We start from the raw sequence: 24,403 nt of genomic DNA, 5'->3' as shown, positions 1-24,403 counted from the left end.
TAAACATATGTTTATACGTACCTTCCAAAACTAATAAAATCACATGCTGGAAAATCAATAAAGGTAAGAGACCCTTTTATGCTCCATGTCCACCTGTTTTCACATTGTCTCAATTCCACTATTGACTTTGTCTTCCATTTCTAGATCCTTTTCCATCCTTTCAACTTATCTTTTGAGTGAGCAAACTAAATGGCTTTAATGAATACTCACCCCATGCCTTCCTCCACAACTGAAACCTTGTCATGCATTTCCAACGTGAGCACCTTGCCTGAGCCACCCCTTAAATCCCCATGATAGGGAGAGGGGGTGGCTCAGAATTTTCCATGAGAATGAGATTAGATGCAAATAACCACCCAAACCTTCAGTCTAGACTAGATTGTTCTAAATTTTACTTTGAGGAAAAGGATTTCTTTAAATGATGGTCATGTAAAATGATCATCTACTGGGAATGTGCTTTAGCATTTAGCATTTCTTCAGGAAAAGCAAATGACACTTGGTTTTTTACAAACCCTTTATAATCTATCTGATGGCTCAAAATCTATTAAGAAGATTATTATGGATGATTTTATAGCCAAATACAGTGGCTTACAATTTCTACCAGTACTGGTTCTGTCTTCAAAGCCTAATGATTATTTCTACACATAGCTTTACATTTCAATTATTTATCATTCCCAAGCCATCAGACATGGATTAGGAACAAAGTCAAAGTAACAGGAAATTATATCTTAGTATTATTTTTAAACAATTAATTGTTCCCAATTCAGTGAAATGAATTTTGTTTTACACCAAATTACAATAATTCAGCTCTAATCTGTAACTTCAGTGCTAGGCTCTACTTACTGGAAGTTTAGTTCATTCGATTCCTAGACTTCAGCACAGAAGACCTCAGCTCCACTTCTCATTTCTGCCACTGAGTTCCTGAGTAATCATGACTGGGTCAAATGAAATTCCTTTGACCTTTTTTTTTTTTTTTTTTTTTTTTAGAGGGAGAGGTTTGTTTTTTCTTTCTTCATTTGTAAAATGGCAATAATCCAAATTCAATTTGCAAACAGCCCCCCAAAGTCAGAGACCTCAGTTTAGGATTTATTTTCAAGCTGTTTCTAGAAGCTCTAAAATTCTGCATAGTTGAGCATGTTGCGTACAAATAATTTCACCCAAATTTTTTATTTTAATATATTTTAACACTTTGGGAGTATACTAGAAATTACTAACTCACATGTATTATAGACATGATTTTAACACATTTTGGTGAACATCCTTTCAAGGTATTGCCTTATTAAACCATTCTTGTGTGCAAATCTCAGTATAAAGCTTCTATAGGCCAGGCATGGTGGCTCACGCCTGTAATTCCAACACTTTGGGAGGCTGAAGAGGGCAGATTGCTTGAGCTCAGGAGTTCAAGACCTGCCTGACCAACATGGTGAAACCCCGTCTCTACTAAAAATACAAAAATTAGCCAGGCATGGTAGCGGGCGCCTGTAGTCCCAGCTACTCAGGAGGCTGGTACACAAGAATCGCTTGAACCCAAGAGGCAGAGGTAGTAGTGAGCCTAGATCATGCCACTGTACTCTAGCCTGGATGACAGGATGAAAATCCATCTCAAAAAAAAAAAAAAAAAAAAAAAAAAAAGCTTCTATAAAAATCTGTGTGTATAAATGACCATCTGTTAAGTATTTCTTAGTGAAAATATATATTAGCCCTGGTCTTTTTCTTTTTTAAAGTCAGTGCCTGATTTACTCTCATTCTTCAGATGTATAAGCAAGTCCCCCCATATGTGGATGGCTTTATTGAGGCCTATCTGCTAAGCCAGCCCATAGTGAGCATGCACAACACCTGGTCATTATTACATAATCTGTGGCAGTGTAGCAAGAGGATGCTAGTGGTGAAGTGAAAAAAAAAACTCTGCGACTAAGTTACTACAGGGTTGGTTAATGGGATTTTGCAATCATGTTATGAAATCATCCTGGAGTTTCAGGGTGACAAATTTGAATTATAAAGGGTTAGAAGAGGACTTAATCTGGGTTTCTTGCAACCAGATAGAATTTTGTATAGGGAGAACCAAGGAGAATAGAGAATCCATGATCCTTGAATATCCCTCAGCCTGATATCTCTTGGTATAATTTGCTAAGTGCACATCCTTTGAGCTTATCACAGTAAACTGTATCTTCTATAAGATTTATATAACTCATTTTTCCCATATCAGTAACCCAGTCATGCAATAACATGACCCTCCCACATTTACGCCAGGTAAGATTCAGACTAATCTGCTTGGAACATAGTCTTATCATGTAATAGTCGATTTTCCAATAAGAATTTAATTTCTAGCAGGTCATGTCTTCATTTTGTTGAATTACAAATTTTAGTACTTACCTGTCTGACTTTGATGTTTATGAGAAATACAAGCAGCAGTTAGATATTGTTGGTGATTAAATTTTGAAATGAAAATGTCTTACCGTCTCTTTCATGTTTCTGGATAAATAATGAGTGCAGTGAGAGTATACCGCAGGCTGCTACCATTTTCAGCTACCTGTCTGTTGAATCAGTGTTTTCATATATAATTATGTTTTGGAATTCTACAGAATATTATATCTGAAAAAATTATTCAATTGCTGGGAAAATAAGAGTTTGACAACTGCTCTTTTGAAGATACAACCACTGATATCATTTGCAAACCATCCTGATAGGCAAACACAAAACACTGAATGTATGGTCCCAGGTGTATTTGGAAGGCAGAACCATCCTATGAGTAGGCATCACTAGTGAGAGACTTCTTACCTCTTGCCAACCTGACACACAGAGGGAACAGTTCCCCAAAATCAAATGTGCAGTCAATGCATGAAACTAGAAAAGTAAACCTGGGAAGACATGAAATTTGGACTTTGCCTACCTCAGAAAGAATGAAAAATAGGTGTCATGATGATAAAATGTTATCAACATTTACTATAAATGTGGGGTGCTTCTGACCTTGCTTTTCTATTTATGATAAAGAAGCAGTTGTAAGATATTAAGCTGTGATTAGATATGGTTTCCAGGTGAGCCCTTAACCTTCCTGTCCCCTTCAGTCCCTTCCTATTGGTCTCTATTCATTTGCTTTCTAGAGATGGGCTCCAAATTCAAAATCAAGCTACTCCTATTAAGTTATGCAGGTATAGCCTTCTAATTAAAGTTGTATTGAGAAGATAATCTGCTTTTTACTAAGAAAGAACTTATACGTTGCTTCCATTTTCACTCCTTTTATTCCTCAAATAAGAGAACAAAGTGAGAAAGGTAGAGAGTTGCACTTTTTACTTTGCCTTTTAAATAATAAAGTAGTAAAAGAATATGAACTGACAGCCAATTGCCCTCTCATATCCATTCTTCTCAACTTGGTTAATAGCTATCAATTTAATCTAGTATTCCTATGTCACCAATCACTACTGTTTGCAGACAATTGAATTCAGCAAGATTCCATGACTGTACATGACATTGGAATTAAATGACATTGGAACTGTTTATCTTAGATTATTTACCCCTTAGCATTTCACATAAGTGATACCTACTGTGTTAGTCCGTTTTCACACTGCTGTAAAGAACTGCCCAAGACTGGTAATTTATAAAGGAAGGAGGTTTAATTGACTCACAGTTCCATGTGGCTGGGGAGGCCTCAGGAAACTTACACCATCTTGGTGGGGGAAAGGGGAAGCAAGGCACATCTTCTCACGGTGGCAGGACACAGAAGGAGCAGGGGAAATGGCCACTTTTAAAACCATCAGATCTCATGAGAACTCACTATCATAGGACAGCATGGGGGAAACTATCCCTAGGATCCCATCACTTCCCACCAGATCTCTCTCTTGACATGTGAGGATTATAATTTTGAGATGAGATCTGGGTGGGGACACAGAGCCAAACCATATCCCTACTCTTACATGCTTAAAGTGAACACATTTAATTATAAAATTAATAGAGTCATTATGCTTTTTATACCACTTTTACACTGTATAATTATTTTAAAAATACTGTAAGTAAGTAATGTGTATAGGGAAATGTAAGTTAACCGTAAAGATAACTTTAGCAAGATCACCAGTGCTTGCTTTGAGCCAACCATTCAGCTGATGAAATGTGACCCTTGCCATGGTAAATACATGGCTTGCTGTCTGTTGTACTATGGTGACATGGTTCCCAAAGACGTCATTGCTGCCATTGCCACCATCAAGACCAAGTGTACTATCCAGTTGGTGGAATTTTGCCCCACTGGCTTCAGGGTTGGTATTAACTACCAGCCTCCCACTGTGGTGCCTAGTGGGGACCTAGCCAAAGTACAGAAAGTTGTGTGCATGTTGAACAACACCACAGTTGTCGCTGAGGCCTAGGCTCACCTGGACCACAAGTTTGACCTGATGTATGCAAAGCATGCCTTTGTTCACTGGTATGTGGGTGAGGGGATGGAGGAAGAAGAGTTTTCTGAAGCCCGTGAGGACATGGCTGCCCTTGAAAAGGATTATGAGAAGGTTGGAACAGATAGTGCTGAGGGAGAGGATGAGGGTGAAGAGTATTAACCTGTATGCTATACTTTTATACTCCATTGTCTTGGGACTGTCTCATTTTTGTTCTGTGAAAATGTCCATTATGCCCCTAAATTATCAATAAAAGTAATAATTCCATTTTAACTGTCAAAAAAAACCTCACTAAGCATGTTACTCTTAGTGAAATCAATGCATGGTCTAGCCTCATATAAGAAACAGAAAAACAAAAAACAATCTATTAAAAGATTATTTAATAGATATTAATAGATGAATAGAAAGCAACTTGACAACTTTGTTTCCTCAAGAAAATGTCTTCATATGGTTTCTCCCAGACTCAAACTCAGTAATAAACATCTTAGTTCAAGTAGTTAAATGTGAGAAATGGGGTAGGGGACATCCAACAGGGGAGTAAGATGGTGAGAAAGAGAAGAGAAAAAAAAGCATTAAAGGGTCTGTTATTAACTGGGTAATATTATAGGCAACTGGAGTTAATCCACAGAGAAACTCTGGGAATCAGAAAATTCCACTTGAAGGAGAAGGGAGCTAGGGCATTTGTGTACCCCTCCCATCAGTCCCTGGTTAAGAGCTGTTCCTGGAGAGTTCTTAGCTCCCATCCCTTCCTCCCTGCTGTCTACACAGACAGAGCAGGCATCAATAGCTTATGGAAGCTCTTGGGCCGGAAGATGGCAGATACCATGTGCCAGGTGGAAGTCTGCCAGAGTGCACCAAAGAGCTAAGATCTAAGAGATACTGGAGGGGCACTGAAAGCGTTGCCAATAGAAGACAAATGCCAAGTGCAAATTCAGAGGGGTTCACAAGTCATCTAAGCAATTGAGCAAAGATAGTAAGTCTCTTTTGACAAAAGCCTAAGATGAATTACTCTCTATGATTTTAATAATAATTGCTGGTTACCATTTATTACGCAGCTCCTATGTGCCAGGTATTTCTTTGAGCAACCAATATCCATGATCTCATTTAAAGTTCACAGCAACCCTATTATGATCATCACCAATTTACAGATGGGGAAGTTAGGGTTAGAGGGATTAAGAAATTTCCTGAAGTAACAAACCAGAGTAAGTTCTCTTTCTGCCTCCCATTGCTTTCTTAGGTCCTTAGATTGAGAGAAATCTTTTCCTTAGAATGAGTATACACTAAGCTCTAGAAATTGTATCTAAAGAATATGACCATCCACAACCTTCAGAGAAAGACCTGTGTCTTCATATCTTTGAAACGACAGCCTGTGTACCAAAAATGAAGAAATTTCCCACCTGGTGGCCCTGCCAAATGGGCCAAATTTCTCATAAAACCTTTTATGAGAAGCTCTCATTTCATGCTCTGTACCTGCCTCTTTCAAGTTAGCACTTTTCTTTCTCTGTTTCTTTTTCTTCTTTTTTTTTTTTTTTTTTTTTGAGATAGAGTCTCACTCTGTCACCCAGGCTGGAGTGCACTGGTGTGATCTCAGCTCACTACAACCTCCACCTCCCGAGTTCAAGTGATTCTCCTGCCTCAGCCTCCCAAGTAGCTGGGATAACAGGCTTGTGCCACTGCGCCCAGCTAATTTTTATTGTATTGTTAGTAGAGATGGGGTTTCACCATGTTGGCCAGGCTGGTCTTGAACTCCCAACCTCAAGTGATCTGCCCACGTCAGCCTCCCAAAGTGTTGGGATTACAGGCGTGAGCCACCACACCCAGCCAAGTTTAACATTTTTAAAGAGCTGCAAGCTCCATTAATTACAAGACCATCTCTACATCTGTTTCCTTTCCCATCTGACTTCCATTCACACTGCCTAGTCATTGATGGGGAAGTTTATTTTTTGTAGCATCCTTCCAATCTGACTTTTCTTTTACCTCTTCACATTCTGGCAATTTTATTCTAAATCTCCAGTTAGAACTTTAAAATAGATTTTTAAAGAACATCTGGATGTTAGAACCTCAAAGACCTAATGTGTAACCATCTTCTATAATAAACCTAAATTCAAATCCATTTTAAGTAGCATTTTGGGCAAAATAATATTTTATACTCATGTGCATTTGTTCTCTCTTACTCCTGATTTCCAAATCTTTCTTAAAACTTTCAAACTTTAAGTCCTCTTATGCGATCATACCCAATTTTCAATTACTTGTATCAAAGGAAAAGGATATCATAGGGGGAAACCCTTCTATGCTCTTTTACCAGTCTAATTTCTAGACAAAAGCTTTGAAGTGGTAACAGATAGAAGAAATGTACATTCAAATAAGCTGTAAGTGAGGAAGACAGACCAACAATTAGCAATGAAGGTCAAATCCTAATACAACAAAAGCCATGGAGAATACTGATATCCTTTGTTGGAGTGACATTTCACAGACATTGGTACCTTGTTAAAGATTACATTTCCAAGATCAGAATGTATAATGATGAAACATGCTCAGGAATAGAAAGCAAGAGGGTTTTACTAACACTAACCCTCTAGAATTTATAAATGGTACTGGATGACTGACAGGAAGATAAGTAGCACATTACCTTTAAGGGAATTTTGTTACTTTCAAACCACGCAGGGTGGCAGGGAGGCAGTGGGGGTGTCTGCCGTGATTAGTCTTCCTTCTTGCACCTTGGTTGTGAAACACAATTCAGCGTTAATCTAAATGTAGACATAGGTGTGCATGCATAGGTGTGTGTGCACATACACACGTACACACACACACACGCACACATATGGAGAAAAGGAAACCTTTCCTAAGTCTGTGCTTGACAGAACTGAAGATCTTTTATCAATGTGACTGGAGGCTTCCTTCACATCCTGGAATTCATTCCACAGGAATATTTAACCTTCCTCAAAAGTGAAGCTAAAGAGTCTTCCAGGAGTGGCTCCCTCCCCCAAGGTAGGCCTAAGTCTTCTTCTCTTAAAATAAAAACAAGGTAAATATTTTAGAAAGCCAAGAGACTTAGACCAGTCTATACACGAAAATGTATTGAAATTCATTCATATAGAGAATTCATTTCTTATTTTAACATTACTTCTGAAATGTTTGACTAGATCTGGATCTCTCTCACACACACACACACACACACAGCCTTTGGTGGAGAAGAGAGGGTGTTAAATAAGTGATGTATTCAGCAACTAGTTTGAAGAGGAGAGATGCTTTCTTGCTTTTTGATAACTTCTTCTGAAGCAAAAACTGGTTACCTGTGGCGAGGTCCAATCAAAACTCCATTGCCTCCTTTGAGGTGAGCCCACGAGGCCTGTCCTGCTCTGTTCTAGGGGAGCAGCACTGCATGCTGAGCTGGTGCAGATTTGGACTAGAGAAATTTTTTTGAAGAAATTTACAACTACTCCACATTTGCCACTGCTTACAACATGTGGCATACATTGCCTCAGCCGGTGCAACTCATTTTATCATCACGATCATTAATTAAATCTTTTTCTCATGACAAAGAAAGAAGCTACTGAATGTGTAGGAAGGGCCCATAAAAAGGAATATGATCAAAGGTCATTACCCTTTCATCCTCACAAGCATGTGGGGATAGAAAGAAGGTAAAGAGGACCAGGAGTCATAAAGCTAGAAATTCTGCAAGTGTCTTGGCCCTTACTGCTACAACTTCTAGGTCCCTGCCCCAGAATTCCTTAAATTTCATTTTTTTCCATCAGTTGTTATTTTCACTTGGCTACTGTTGGGAAAAAGCTGAGTGTTGGGAAAAAAGTTGAGGCAGGTCTTGCATGTCTGACATAATGCCCAGGGCTCAGGGCATAAAACCTCTCGTGGTCCCTGGAATGAGTCCAGACTTGCTGGTTCCTTGTTTCTAACTTAAACTAGAAGAACATGCTCCCCATTATCTCCAGTAGCAGAATATGTTCCATGTGCTTCAAAAGAAATGCTAAACCATCACAGCTGTAGATCATGCGCTTGCCCTTTTGACCACCACATTCTCACCACCTGTTTCTTTGTTTGATCACCAATAAATAGTCTGGGCTTCCAGAGCTCGGGGCCTTCACAGCCTTCATACTCGCGTTGGCTGCCTGGACTCACTTTCTCTCTCAAACTCTCTTTGCTCATTCCTTTGACTCCGCCAGACTTCGTCACCCCCACGACCTGGTGTTGGGACCTGATCACCCCAACAGGCTACTACATGTACAAGACCCTTTTTCTTTTTCCTTTTTTTTTTTTGAGACGGAGTCTCACTCTGTCACCCAGGCTGGAGTGCTCACTGCACTGCACTCTCAGCTCACTGCAACCTCTGCCTCCCAGGTTCAAGCGATTCTCCTGCCTCAGCCTCCCAAGTAGCTGGAATTACAGGTGCCTGCCACCACACCTGGCTAATTTTTGTATTTTTAGTAGAGACAGGGTTTCACCATGTTGGCCAGGCTGGTCTTGAACTCCTGACCTCCTGATCCACCTGCTTCGGTCTCCCAAAATGCTGGGATTACAGGCATGAGCCACTGCGCCCAGCCACCAGATCCTTTTTTTATAGTGATTGCCCTTTTGGATCCTAAGGTAATTTAGAATAATGCAAAGAAAGATCTGCCTTGCAGAATTAGGAAATTTACTGAGCATGTTACTCTTAGTGGAATCAATGTGGTGGTGCAGCCTCATGTAAGAAACAGAAAAACAAAAAAACGAAACTCACTGTCCCCTACCCTCCACCTTAGCCCCAGTGACCTACCTAGTCCCGTATGGGACACTGGTCCACACACAGAAGAATTTGAGCTTACTCCATGTTGGCTGATGCTCAGTTAAATCCACTCCATACCCAGGTACCTTAGTGACTTCTCTAAAACACATCTGATGAAGTCACTTTTCTGCTTATTAGCCCATAGAACAAGTCCAAACTTGTTAACACAGTCAACAGAGCTCTGTCTCCCTTCCCAGTCACTCTCTCCCTTGAATTTTATGCCCAACCATACTGAAGAAAGTGCACATTCTCTTCATCTTAGAGATTCTGTACAGACTTTCCTTCTGCCCAAAACTTTTCCATTTCTCCATCTTTGCCTGGGAAAGTCCTGGAAAATTCTTAGTCACCCTGCAGAACTCCAATGTCACTTCTGCTGAGAGTCTTTCCTGGGTCCCCCATTCCCTACCCCAACAACTAGACTTAATTAGCTGATGCTCCTGTTTGCCTCCACAGTTTGCACTTACCTCTTCTATCTCCTACATCGTCATTGCCTATTTATTTATCAGACTCTCTGACTGAACTATAAGCTCCTTAAAGCCTGATAATTCGTTTTCTTCACTGTTGTATCTCAAAACCCAGAATACTACCTAACACATGACAGTAACTCAATAAATACCTAGGAACAGATGAATGAATGACAAGCTGGCCAATCCCTAATGCTATTCCTCACTCCCTAACCTGCAACCCAAATCACAGCCCAGTACCATCCCTCTTCGTGTGCCATTTGTGAATTTCCAGCAACATTCTTCCCATTCCACACATCCCTATTCACATTGTGCCCAGAACTCCTCAAGCAACTTGTGACTATTCAAAAACCAGTTTGTACCTTCCCTTAGCTGCCTCTACTATGGTCCAAATTATCCCTAATAATTTGCTGTCCTTGGCTCCTGTAATACCAATGTTACATAAATATCAGATATTTGTTCCATGAAAGGGAACAAAACAGATGAAAATCCCTTTGCATTGTACCAGGAGCAGCATAACATTTTCAGGGTCTGGGCAGTGCCATTGTCAGCCCAGACAATTCATGTCTTTTCTATAGCCTCAGCCCTGCTTTTTCTCAGAAAGTGAGAATCCAAAGAGTATATCAGAGAATTTCCTGGACCTCCAAAGTTGTAAACAAACTCCGTCTTTGAAACACCATCTAGACAGAACAAAATATAAGAGTCTACATGTGATGAAGCCAAGATCTCCTCTGTGATTTCCCTTCTGGAAACTGTGTAGTTCATTGTTGTTTCCACAGGCCATAAAAGGTGATCTTGAAACTCAGGTCTGTACCTGTTCCCATCTTGAAACTCAGGTCTGTACCTTGTCCCTACAAACATCTAAGCTTGCATCCGTCTGTGTGCTTTGACCCACTAGAGCCTGATCATGCATCTAGATGTATAATAGGACTTTTTCTCTCTATCTAGGGACCTAGAATCTTTCATATCAATCCCATTAAATCTCCTAAGACGGAAAAACCACATAGGTGTCAAAGCTGTGTTCATCCCTGTTTCACAAACCTCATCATCTTTTCTTGGCCACATGCAGCTATATTTAGGAAGATTCCATTTTGAACTGGAAACAAAGTCATGAGGGTGAGAGTCACTTTAGGGCTCCCCCTTAGATACGGGCTTCCAGACTTACTAGAAAGCTCTTAAGAGGAAGGTCAGGAAGGTCACCTTAACTCAGGGAAGCCCAAGGAAGTACTTGCAGCCAAGATTTCACATTGTTGCCAGAACTCAAGCAACTTGTGACTATTTGTACCTTCCCTTAGCTGCCTCTACTGTGGTCCATCAGTAGGCTGCCAGATTTATATGACACCCAGTTAAATTTGAATTTCAGGTAAGCAACAGATAATTATTTTAATATAAGTATATCCTACATAATACTTAGGCATACTTAGACTAAAAATGGACTCATTATTTTTCTGGCACTCAAATTTAACTAAGCAGCCTGTATTTTATGTGTCAACCCTACTCATTGGAAATGGTGGAGGCTCACCAGGATCAGGAATAAGGACCCCAAAGATGCCCCAAATAATCCTTGGCTTTTATTTATAGACTCTGAATTAGTAAGCATGAGCTTTTCATTCCAGTTAACAGACTATAATGAATATCTTCAGTTTTAGGGCTTTATATACTTATCATTATCACTATCTTTCTTATTTGAAAGACATGGTTATTTTTTCCAACCTTAATATCTTATCGAAAAGTATTCAAAAGTTCATTAGACAAAGGAAAAACATGTATCTGAAAAATGAAGGCAAAACCCCTGGTGTTTAGCAAAAAAAAACAAAAAGTACCAGGAAGACGGAAGAAAACTAACTTAATAAGCAAATCTCTGCAGTGATATTTCCACAGTTTGATGTCCTCCCACACCCTGAAACTATTATTGCATCAAGAATGTAGAACTGCTAACTAAATTTAAGGTGTCCTTATGATTCTATCAAATTGTGGATACTACTGTATCAACAAATGGGCCAAGTAGCTGACCCAGGGACCATGGCAGTTGGTGGAGCATATCCAAAGGCCTGAAATGGAACCAGGCAAGCTTTTTCCGTGCATTTCCACCTGGGCCCCGATAATATTATACTCCTAGTACTTGCCAACTTTAAGTACTTTTCTATGTATCTCCATTTTTCCCTGTGTATTTGGACTACATCCTAGACTTGACATTATATGAACTGCATACAAGAAGCTATTTTCTATAAAAAGGGGAGGGGGGTAGTGGGAACCCTGAATCTGTAGCTGTTTTCCTTCATCCAGCTACATGGAGTTTTATAAAATAAAGGGTCAGTTTAGTTAACCTCTTCCATATAACAGTACCATGATTGTCTTAAGAGATGTAAAAATCTAACATGATTTTTAACAGTTTTTGTGGCAAAACCATCATCTCCCAGATGGCGGCAATAGAGCAAAATAATTAAAGTCACGGATTTTGACTTGCTCTTACGTCTTGGAGGAGTCACTTGACCTCTGTGTATTGTCTGTACTTATCTGCACTTATCTGTTACATGGGGTCAATAATTATACCTATTTTATAAGGATGTTGTGAAAATTACATGTGATAATATGTAATATTATCAAATATAAAGTATATATAACATATACAGTATATATAAAGTAGCTAGAAGAGTGCCTGACACACAGCAAGCACTTGGCAGATATTAACTATTAGCTATTGGAATTACTTCTTCATGAAAAGGACTATTTTATCAGTGGATGGCTCAGTGAGAGAGAGCAAATCACAGAATCACAGCATTTTGGAGGTGACCTAGTTCACACTCTATGTGAAGAAAGAAAATTATATGTATGCATAGGAAAATGTCTGAAAGTTAGCATAGTAAATGGTTAATGAGGTTAACATAGAGGACTAAAATAAATTGGGGAAGGAGTATGGAAAAAAATTAAGCTTTAATCAATTTTTAAATCATTTGAGTTTTTACACTGAGACTTTCTATATATTGGTTGTGTGATTTTTTAAAATGTGACAGGATAAATGTTTTGAAATTTTCCTGGTATGTCTGTGTTTTTTGTTTATTTGTTTTTTGGTTTTTCGTTGTTTTTGTTGTTGTTGTTTGTTTTTAATGGCTGATATTTCTTTCATCTTTGGATAGAAAGAAACACCCCATTGAGTTAGCAGGCTGCAGGAAAGAGATGACAGAACAAAAATGAATGGCGAGAAAGGAGTCAAGGATATGGGAAAAACTCACAATGACAACATTTTGGAGAAAGGATATGATAAGGGAAGATAAGGCAAATATCCTACTCTTGTGAAGATAGGGACTCCCTGGGCTGAGGATGGAGGAGGAAGGTCAGAGGTGGCTGAACAAGGGAGCCGGGCAGAAAAGGACACACAAATGAGTGCAGAGCAGCATCCTGAGACACTCTGCTTGCCCCCACGCAAGCATGCATCTCCAGCAGCCAGCACTTCACCCGTGACTCCCCAGCAAGAATGACACTCAGGGGTGTCCCATCCAACTTATTCTGCATCCACTATGCCAGGACACTTATGAGCCCTGAGTTGTGGATGGCTCCAACACCTATAGGGGTGATAATGGTATGAAGGGGGATCCCCTGAACCTAAACTTCATGGGAAGAAACAGAACAAACTCAGAACTCCCCCAGGCCAGAGGTTTTCTGCACATAATTTCTGTCTGAAATCATGTGCCTTATCTGGACCAGGTGCACTTCACTGATCTTAGAATTTTTTCTTAGTAGCTGATGTGACTACAGTGTACGGTAACTTCAGGCGTGAACAAATTCTTCATCCACCCTTTCATATGCTTCAGACTAGTGTGGTCTGGTCTCAGATGAATTCAAGGCTGCAGAAAAAGAACAAAGTTCTCAGATGGTTCCAGGAGTTGTGCCCACATTTCCTTAAACCACTAAGGTGCTCATCCTAAGAGAAAATAGCATCTGCCTCCTAGAGTCATTCTTCAGACTGATTGCATGAGTCAAACAAATGCTTAGAAGAGCGCTTGGTTCATGATCAGTTCTCAGTAATATCTAGCTAATTTTATTATTATATGTCCCTCCTTATTAGAGAGGTTTGAAGACAAACTCCCATGACCTCTAAAAAAGGATAAACTAGTTTACCTATTGACAGTGATTTTAGCCCTAGGTTTAATGAGCCATCAAAACAACTGTTGAAAAATAGGAAGCTTTACAGTTTTGAAGAATAAGTAGAATGCCTCGGAGAGGAAGGGCATGGCCAAGAGACTTGTACAAATATTCCCCAGGAATGAGAAGAGAAGGATCTGGGGACCCAGAGCAGCAGGGTACTCAGATCAGATTCTTGGCAGCACCATGATAAGGCCGGGAAATCCCAGAGTGGCATGTTAACTGAGAGACAGGAAGGGAACCCCAGGCCTCTGCATTCCATCTTGCTCCAAAAAGCCTACCGGGAACAGCAGGAATCTTTAGGTCTGATGTAGCCTTGTAGGCAATGGGGATCTCCCCTGTACCTATCTGGATAAGTAACTAGAGATCAAAGGGCCCTTTCAGCTTCACCTCCACCCTCACTGTACCACAACCACAACCACACACACACACACACACACACACACACACTCCTTGGCCAGATTAAAAATAGGGAAACTTTATCATGTATAGCAGATATTCTTCATAATTTGTGAAATGGGACTATTCCCTAATTTTATTTTAAGTGCAATTTTCTTCCAATTTTGGGATATTTTTGTTGTTCTTATTCTATTTAAGCGGATTTCAGGACACATATAGCCCCATGATTTTTACCTAAATTATCTTAATTGGATGTAAATTCAAAGCTGAGCTTAGGAAGTCGTCCAGGGACTCTAATTTGCTGAGACATATTCTTGGTGTGAGTTTTGTTCTTAGAAGGTTTGGAACTCAACTGCAAGTCTCCATGGGGCCTGCTTCAAAGGATTGCCAGACAGGGAAGCTTCCATACTTGCAAGAACACCCGAGAGGTTATCCCTTTTCAACAACCAAACATCCTTTAATTTGCAAGAAATAAATTCTACATGCTTGTGAGGAAATTAGAGAAGGAGATTGAAAGTTTACTGAAATAGCAAAAAATAAACTTTAAAAAAAAAAAAGAGTCAGGGTAGGAGACAGTCAAGCAAAGGACCTTGAAAGATGGAAAGGGTTTGTCAAAAGAGAGAAAAAGACAAGATTCCTCATGGGTTAACCTGCAGCTGCAGAGTTGGTATAAGTATTCTTGATGTGCAAATACTATGGCATAAAGAAGATAAAATTTATCAGAAATTGCTGAGAATATGTTAAGAAGTATGATCATCAAATTATAAATTCCCTGCAGTGGCATTTTAGGGGAAGACTGGAAAGGGACAATAAATGCTCATAAGACTAGAATAACAAGTAGAAAGTGGTTTCAGGAGAAATTCAGTCTTGCAGAGTGTGTATCAAAAGCAGATAAGCTGGCAGAAGGACAAGCAGGAGCAAGGAATGAAATAAAGGGGGTACCTGGTTCCTTCACTGAGTGAACCCAGCCCCATGGCCAGGAGGTCTCCAGGAAACACTTGCAGCCCAGGAGCTATCGATCATTCATCAGCTTTTGAGAAAATATACCCAGCTCTGAGATCATCTCTTCAACACCATCTTTCCTTCTTGAGTTTAGTTTGACCTCCTCCCTCACCGTCAAGCTATGGACTAATGCTGCCTAGTAAGAAGGGTCATTCATGTGCCCGGTCCTCTAGCTATCATGATTCACATTAGTGAAGTACAAAAGGCAGTGACCAAATAATGGGAAACAAGAGTGTATGAACAAGAAGAGATACTCATAAAGCAGCAGATTTCTGTGACAATGTGGGCCATGTCAGCTGCATGTGTCAGGCACCACCTTAATCACTAGCATTCCTTGGAAAGAAGTTCTCAGTAGGCAGGGCCGGGCCATCTGGTTGTACAGTGCCCTCATACTCCATTCTCAGTAACAGCTTCAGCTCCCAAGATCACTCCCTTTGTCTGCTCATGGTATTTGGATTCTCCTTTTCTCCACATTTGTTTTGAGGAGAGGCAGAAGGACGGAGGTGCAGGCCAGCACAGATTCTCCCTAGAGTGCAACAGGATGCCTAAAATTAACCTGTTACCTTCTGGGCAGTGGCTTAGATCTCCCAATGTGAGAGAATTTTCCTTTCATCTGTGCTTCAAATTCCTGACAAATGTTGTCCATGCTTCAAGTGTCTTACTGGAGGAGGCCTGTGGAAGGGGGCTAAAGGCAAGCAGCAATCCTTCAAACAGCCTGATGCTTTCTGAGTCTCAGGAGAAGTCTACACAATGTTCTATTAAATCCTGTTTGTTCCAGAGAAGTAATGGAAACAATTCAATTGTTCAGTAATATTTGAATGGAAAATAAATTAGTTTACATGCATTTGATGGAATAGTATCAAATTGTTAAATGGATCTTGATCCATATGATGGAACCGGATAAATCTTGAAAACATGTTGATTGAAACAAAATACATTTTATAATGTTATAACAATCATGTAAATAAATATTCACATGAATTATAAATATTGCTATGGATATATACATGCAAGAAAATAATTAAAACATGGACTGGATATATGCAGATCTTTGATATTAGTTACCTCTGTGCAGGGGGGGCAGTCATAAAATTTATGAAAAACAGTTATTATGAGTTTTAAAAGTATATAAGATGCATTATAATGAACTAAAGTTCTTCATGGAATACATTATTTACATTTGATATCATCATTCATCTAGGAAATCCAAAATAATCCACAGGTAAAATAGTAAAAACTAATAATAATATAGTTCACCAAGGCAGAGGGTTACAAGATCAAAAATTTAAAAACCAATCAAGTCCCTCTACAATAGAAATAGCAAATCAGAAAATGTAAGGGAAAATACAATGCTATTTAAAATAGTACCAAGGGCTATATAAAGTATTTAGAGCTAAAAATATATGTAACATAACGTATAACTAAAAAACTATGTATGTTTAAATTCTGCCCAATTCAAGGTTAAAAACAACAATAAATGTTAACTATTATGATGCTCAGGCTTTATGAGAAAACACTCTTTTCTCAAATAGCAGACAATTAAGCGAGGGGGATTCAAAGACACACAGCATTCTAAATGTAAGCTAGCCCAAACCTTTTGATAACACACAAAGCCAAGGCCAGAGAAGTTAAGTTCCTTGATCAAGGGCCCAATGTCCTGACTGCAAGACTAGCATTTTCCAGTAATTCACAAGACACAGTCAAAATTATTACCTTGGAGGGAGAAGGTAATTATATAAATTATGTAATTACTCAACCTTAAGTGAAGAAATAGCTAACAAAATTCCAGATACTGAGAGAGAATTGAAGTGCAGAGTTTAAAATTTTACTAATCCATAGGGAAACTGCAGACCATTTAAAGTATTTTGTTACACAGTAGTGATAACCATTGAATACTTAGGAGAAATGCAATCTGGTTAACAAAGTCGAGAGCCAACTGCAGGAGAAAGGAACACCTTTCTCAAAATGTCCATCAATGACAGGATAGTTAATTATATTATGATTTGTCACTGGAAGTAAATAAATTACACTTGCTTAAAAAATGGGATGAGTCTATATTAAAGATTTCATGTTAAATGTCTACATTAAAGGCATTAAAAGATCTTCAACAAAAATGTTGATTTAGATTACACATAGTATGATAGAATCTATGAATCAAAACTCTTTGTAAAGCTACATATATCATATAAAACGGCTATATATGTAAATACATGGACCTAAGATCTTGAAACCAAACAACTAATAATCAAAATCTCTGCAAAAAGAAGTAGGCTTGGGAGGACAGTAGGGATAATTTGAAGGGGACTTTAATTTTATTTTTATACATTGATTACTTTAATATCATTTGTATTTTATGATGATAATATTTCCATATTGCTCCTAAAATTTAAAAATATATAGCTGGATGATACTTTGAAAAATTAACTGAAAAGTTTTTTATCACTTCTCTTTGCTGCTGGATTTTTCCCCATTCAGTCAGCTAAGCACTTCAAGTTCATTGTGTTAGGAAGATAAAGACCCAGCAGAAACAAAGGAGAAAAAAAGGAAAATTATTGGCTATGGAATGTCAAAAGCAGAAACCACAGGAGAACAGTAAAGACTCCTGTGAACAAACAATAAATCTCACCTCAATTATAGAAAGATTTCCCTGTACCGGAAGGTCAGAGAAAGGGAGAAAAGTGTTGAGGGAGAAAGGTTAGCATGGCCAGGGACAAGAAAAACTACTTTAAAGACTATATGTCCAGGAAGACAATCAGTATCTACAGACTAGCCAGCCTGCACTTGACCTGCACTCCAGCCACCACTCCCAATCACAGACACTTGGAGAAACTTAGAGAACTCTGCCTGCAGCTGGTTTGGAACCCATTCCATTAAGCATTTTATGCCTGCAGAAGAAGCAAGAACTATATTAGATCCTCCCTGTGAACTCTCCACCTTTCAGAAACCGAAATGCTCCTTGTACTCCAGCAAAAAGGAGAAGAGAGAAGACTTGGAAGATTATGTGGAAGATTTGGGTGGCAGGGGACATGCCTGGAAGTGTGGCATTTATCTCTTCTACCATATTCTATCAGAAAGTTCTGCTGCATGGCCCCACCTAACTGTAAAAGAGAATAGGAAATATGCTTTATGTAAATGCTCAGGAGGAAAACAAATACAGATTTTATGGGCATACCGCAGTGCGACAGTCCCAGATGGCACATCAGTATGGTGTGCCCAACTAAAAGCATCTTCAACAATCATGACATCACTGTTTCATAAAGTTCACATTTGAGAGGTAGCTGACTCGATGACTACAGGTCCCTGAGTAGGACTTGCTGTAATTCTTTTGGCTATCCCCTCATGTTTGAAAGACAGTTGTCATACCTGCAGGCATTACACCTTCCAACACCTACCTTCAAAGACAAGAAGGAAGGGGTCAGGGTTTTTCACCGTGAGTCACTCCCTTTTTATCAAAGAGGAAAACCTCTGCCAAATGGTCCCCAGCAAACTTCCCCTTACTACTTATTTGGTAAAAATCAATCACTAGAAAAGTGGAATGAACCAATATGACCAGCTTCAATAAATCAAGATTCATCTCCTGGGGCTGTGCCCAGTAAAGCTCAAAACCTGAACAAAATCAGAGTTCAGCTAGCAGGAAGCAAAGAGTGATATTAGAACATGATCTACCAAAGATGGTAAATGAAAAACACAGATGAAGAGGTAGAAATCATTCCGAACCTCTCAGTCTTTGAAATAAACTCACTTACTAAAAAGCAGATTGAATATTGTAAATACAGCAAAACAGTTCTTAGACAAAAAGCATATTAAAGCAGACTAAATGGAATTTAAAGCAAGAAAGGAATTAATAGAGAAAAAGTGCGGGGAAATATTTGACAATAAGAAAATCCACCAAAAAAAGTACAAAACATTAATTTTCACGCGACTTGTAATATAGTTTCAAAATATATGAGCTAACTCTGTACAAATATAAGGAGAAATTGACAAGTTCACAATCATTGTAAAATATTTCAGGCTATACCAGAAACTGGAAGATCGGACTTGAAAATAGAAAGGATAAAAAATATTTGAATAAAATAAAGGAGACTGATTAACAGATATGCATATGAACTTGAATCCAATAGAGAATACACATTATTTTCAAGTACATATGAAACACTTTTTAAATCGATTATGTACCATGTTACAATAAAACTTTAGCAACTTTAAGATGTATTCCTATGTGATTCACAGATTAAAGACAATATCAGAATAGAAATTATAAAACATTTAGAAATAAACAACAATGAAAGTATAACACAAAACTTGCAGAATACTACTAAAATGGTATTTCAGAAAATTTGCATAGCTTCATATGCATTTATTTAAAAAGAAGAATGATTAAAAATCAGTAAGTTAATTGTTCAATAGATGCTGGAAAAAGAAAACATTGAGTAAACCTATAAAAGAAGGAAAGAAATAACAAAGGCATGATTAGAAAATCTAAAAAAGAAAATAATACAAAATATCAACACTACTAAAAGATTTCATTTTCAATTATTAAAATAACAAATCTCTGGCAACACTAATCAGTTGAACTAGGATAATGCATGCAGGGCTTCATACCTAGGTGATAGGTTGATAGGTGCAGCAAACCACCATGGCACACGTTTACCTATGTAACAAATCTGCACATCCTGCACATGTATCCTGGAACTTAAAATTAAATTTAAAAAAAAGGATTAAGTGAACCCCCATTCCACAGAAGCTCTTTCAGGGATGAGAGGAAAAAAATCATGGCATAGGAGATAGCTAATTTTGTTTTTTTTTTTTAATGGACGAGGATAATGTAAGAAAAAAAATTATACTCTGATTTTATTTTTGTCATAAAAATCCTAAATTTCTTAATAGCAAAGTGAATTCAACAATTCAGTAAAATCAAACAATAATGGTAAAATGAGGTTTATTTCAGAGAGGCCAGGATCGTTCCTCATCCAAAACCCTATGATGCATTACACAAAATTAACAACTAAAGGAACGAAATCATCTGAATAGATGCATCAAACCCACATAAAATTCAACAATCATTCTCACCTTTTTAAAAAAATTAGGTTATTTTTATGGTCACTATTCTTTTATATTATATCAGAGGTCCTAGCCTGTTTAGTAACAGAAGAAAAATAAAAGTGCTGTCTAGAAATAAAAAGGAAAAAACTAATTCTTTTTATTTGTATTTAATATGATTGAATATAGAAAAATACGGAATACTATACAGAAATACACCTAAACAATTTCAAAAAGGTGGCTAGATGTGAAATGAAAATTTAAAATATGCATCAGTAATAACCAATTCTAAACTATAATAGAAAAAATATGCCATCTAAGGAGACTGAAAACAAAAGATACCTTGGACCGCATCGAATAAAAATTGTATATAACATTTGTGGAGAAGAGCATTAATCATTATTGAAGAACAAAGAAAGAAAGAAAGTACTTGAACAAAGGAAGAAATACACAATGACAATTACTACTAAACTGAAATATCTATATACTTCAGCACAGCAATGGATGTCTGGGTATACATCCTAGAGAGAGACTCACACTCTATGGTAATAGAGGAAATTTGGATGCAACTAAAATTTCATCAAAAAGAAAATAAATTAAAAGTTGGCATATTGATAGAATGAACTATAATACAGTAGTAAAAATTAGTTAACTACAGATATGTGTATGACAATGGATAATCTTAAAAACCTGCTTTTTAATAAAAACAAGTTGCAAAGTAATAACGAAGTACAATGGTATGTGAAACTTTCAAGATATTCAAAACATTTTATATATTTATATAATAGTATAAAACACGCACAGAAGTATTAAAAAATACTCCAAATCCATATGAAAGGCAATGGAACAGGGGACTACGGCTGTATTTGTAATCATTTTTACTTCAAAGCCATCTGAAGTAAATGTAGAAAAGTGCTAAGCTTAATAAAGCAGGATGATGGAAACATAGGTGTGTAGTGGAGTTTGTCATGGTCTCATGTGAAATGTGGCATCCAGCCTTGAAAAAACTGTCACACAGAAGCCTAATCAATCCCAGGAGTTTGGGTATTGCTGCCTCTGGAAAAGGCTGGTAGATATCTTTAGTGCTGGTGTAAAACTTCGTTCACAAACCACTAGATAGATAGACGAAAATAATGAATAGGGCTGGGCGCCGTGGCTCACGCCTGCAATCCCAGCACTTTGGGAGGCCCAGGCGGGTGGATCGCTTGAGCCCAGGAGTTCGAGACGAGCCTGACCAACATGGTGAAACTTCGTCTCTACTAAAAAAAATACAAAATTAGCTGTGTGTGTTGGCACGTGCCTGTAATCCCAGCTACTTGGGAGGCTGAGGCAGGAGAATCACTTGAACTCAGGAGGCAGAGGTTGCAGTGAGCCGAGATCATGCCATTGCACTCCAGCCTGGGCAACAAAAGTGAAACTCCATCTCAAAAAAAAAAAAAAAAGAAGAAGAAGAAGAAAAAGAAAAAGAAAAAAAAAAGAAAATGATGAATAGATAGATAGATTAATTTGTTAATTAAATAATATATCCAGGGAAGGTTTGAAACATAACCTTTATTACATATGATGTTTACATGTTAGACTGAGTGCTGGTCCCTCATCTCCTTCATACCTTGGGCAGTCTGTCTGCTACTATCTCCATGGCTCTTTCTTCTCCCTGAAAGTGAAGAAAACAATTGAGGCAGAACAGGAAGAGGCAAGAAACAATATAAGCATCACTAGTCAGTTACCCTTCACCTTTGTTTTAAAGCTCAGAGTCATGCACCCCCACAGTGAGTTCGTTTCCAGATCAAATGCAGCAAAATGAAGGTTCTGAAACATTTCCAGGTCTCTTGGTATCTCATGAGGATGATGTTACCTCTCCAAATTCCCCTTTTCCTCAAGGGCTATATTCATGGGCTGAGGTGAGGTCCCAGCTCAGGCCAAAGGCTCTCAGACTCCACACCTCTGATCTTGCTGGCAGCCTGTCCTTTCAGGCCAATCCTGGCCCTTGAGGTTAAACTGAGTTTTCTCTGCCTTGAAGAGCTGCAGTACTTCCTCTTAGAATTGAGGACAATCATGGAGACATTGAGAAAGTTCCCAGTCAATGCTCTTCACCTTATCGTCTAAGCAAATGGAGGGCAATTCCCCCAGAAGCACCAGGTGCACCACAAGTTGATGCAGCTGCAGAGCCGCCAGGTGACCCAGTGCATCCCTGCAGCTCCTTCCCTTGGATTCCTCTGGGCCCTCATGACACAGCCTCAGAAAACTGCAAATCTCACTCCTTACCTCTTGCAAGAAAAGGCCACACCATCTTCCAGTATCTTCTGGCCCATAAGTCTCAGCTGCTGTGTGAAAATAAAACCAAAGAAAGACACTTCTTAGTTAATGCAACCTTAGAAATTCTCAGAATTTCCTGCAGGAGCTGGAAAGGTCAAGACAAGTCCTGACTTACAATCAAGACTTTATTAGATGCCTAGGCAAGAAGCAGGGATCCCAGTTATGTCCCCTTCCATTGTTCCCTGAGCCAATAAAGCCCCCAAATCTCCCTTACAGAGGGAGCCTGAACTGGGGAGAGAGTACTGGCTCAGGGAAGCCATTGCTCCCTCAACGGTCCCACGACCCAGCCCTTGCTCACTTCCTGTCCTTTGGAAGGTCCTTTGGAGAATGAAACACACAGCCTGGACATTGGCTCCAGGATCTCCTCAGGCCAAGGTCTTCCCCTGTGGGCTGCCCCTCCTCCTCCTTCTTTGCTGCTGGTTTCTCTTCCTCCTCCTCCTCATTTCCATTTTCCTCCTCCTGCTCGTCTTGGGTGCTCCCTGATTCCATGTTGCCTGTCAGCTGAGCCATGGTGAGATGAAAGACGTGGCAGCTGAAGCCCTCTCTGATCCCATATTGCACATGCTCCTGGAGGATTTCCACAGTGGCAAAAACCCGGCAGCAGGCCATGCACCTGAAGCCGTTCTCCATGGTCACCAGCCAATCAGGAGTCTTGGCCCTGGGTGTCTCCTCAACAGTGGGTGAGCCTGGCAGGCTGTCTGATTCTGTCCTTTCCTCATGCTCTTTCTCCTCCCCGCCGGGCTCACTGTCAGACAGGAGGTTTCTGGTGGACACATCAGAGGGGGGAGTACCTACCCTCACAACCTCAGGAAGGGTCACTTCTTCCATCCTTGGCTGCTTTTCTAAGGACTCCGAAGTTTCCTCTGTCTCCCAGGAGACAGCCACACCTTTTTTCATTTGTACCTGCATGTAGTATATTTTCATGCCCCTTTCCTCTTTGTTTACACACAGAGAGGACACACAAGTCTTATAGGACGAATGGGATGACAAGGAGACATGTTGTGAGCAGGGAGGAGTCTCTCCTCGTTCCTGAACCTGGGCCAGGGGTGACTGAGGCTGGGGGCTGTCTCGATGTAGTCTCTGGATTCCTGGAAAAGGAAATTAGAAACATGAGCAGATGCATGGGCCATGCCAGGAACTGGGGGAACATACGCTGAATATGTGTGGTGCAGGAGACTGTGGTGTGATGCAGCTGTGTGGTGAGCTTGGTGTTTGTTGTTCATATTGTGGGATAGTGATTCTAGTGTCATTTGTGTGTAGGGATGTTGCTGGGATGTCTGTATACAGGGGTGTGGAGTATGGTGGTGAGGACTGCAGCTTATGTGGAATGTCGGCAGCATGTGTGTGCTATGAGGATGTGAGTTGGTGCCATCACTGATGTGTTATTTGTGGAATGTGGGAGGTAGTGTGGGAGAATGGCACTGCAGGTCACGCATTTGTCTGGGATGTGTGCAAAGAGTGTACCTGTGGAGCGTGTGGTTGTATGTGTGAGGTGTGTAGGCCTGAGCTAGAGTCTTGCTGCAGTGCTGGAGGCCTGGGCTGAGGAACTCTGTTTTTCTCTTGAAGGCAAAGTCAGAGCCCAAGTAGTTCCGCTGAAGGTGCTTAATCTGGTCCTGTGGCCCTACACCCCAAGAGCAGACTTTCCTGGCCTCTGCACCCTGACTGCCTGACTGCACACCAGGGCTCATGCTCTCCTACACTGAGCTCATATCCATACTCCTCTAACAGCTCTGTATCTTGCCCAGACACCTCTGCAGAGCTCTGATCATATCCAACTGCCCTGGGTTTCCTCTTAGCCTCATCCTTGGATCTATGGGCCTCCTGTCCCCTACCCAAGGAGCCCTGCACCCAAAATGTCCCAGACCTAAGGAGCCCAGCACCCAAAG

At 39.6% G+C, this 24,403-nt stretch overlaps 2 protein-coding genes across 7 annotated transcripts in view; one reads left to right on the top strand and one right to left on the bottom strand.

Moving 5' to 3' along the window:
• Positions 1 to 2,223: 2,223 nt before the first annotated feature.
• LOC102142382 (tubulin alpha chain-like) lies at positions 2,224 to 4,594 on the top strand. The gene is given in 2 exon segments (XM_073993201.1): positions 2,224 to 2,247; positions 4,059 to 4,594. Coding segments are annotated over 2 exon segments (504 nt in total). The 3' UTR covers positions 4,539 to 4,594.
• Positions 4,595 to 16,151: 11,557 nt separating this feature from the next.
• The window catches only part of FAM170A (family with sequence similarity 170 member A), a 33,651-nt gene continuing 25,399 nt past the window's right edge, over positions 16,152 to 24,403 (bottom strand). For 2 of the 6 annotated variants that reach the window (XM_065546673.2, XM_065546676.2), the window contains exons 3-5: positions 22,816 to 23,605; positions 22,467 to 22,525; positions 21,735 to 21,855 (exon numbers count right to left, since the gene is read on the bottom strand). In XM_065546673.2, the coding sequence (XP_065402745.1) occupies positions 22,519 to 22,525; positions 22,816 to 23,605 (797 nt within the window). In that variant the 3' untranslated portion in view covers positions 21,735 to 21,855; positions 22,467 to 22,518. Of the gene's footprint in view, positions 19,598 to 21,734; positions 21,856 to 22,466; positions 22,526 to 22,815; positions 23,606 to 24,403 lie in introns of those variants that run through there. The other 4 variants (XM_065546674.1, XM_073994095.1, XM_073994094.1 and 1 more) reach the window with 4 other exon arrangements.

Source organism: Macaca fascicularis, chromosome 6, assembly GCF_037993035.2.
Source record: "Macaca fascicularis isolate 582-1 chromosome 6, T2T-MFA8v1.1".
Lineage (NCBI taxonomy): Eukaryota > Metazoa > Chordata > Mammalia > Primates > Cercopithecidae > Macaca > Macaca fascicularis.
This window is presented reverse-complemented; position numbering and strand designations above follow the sequence as displayed.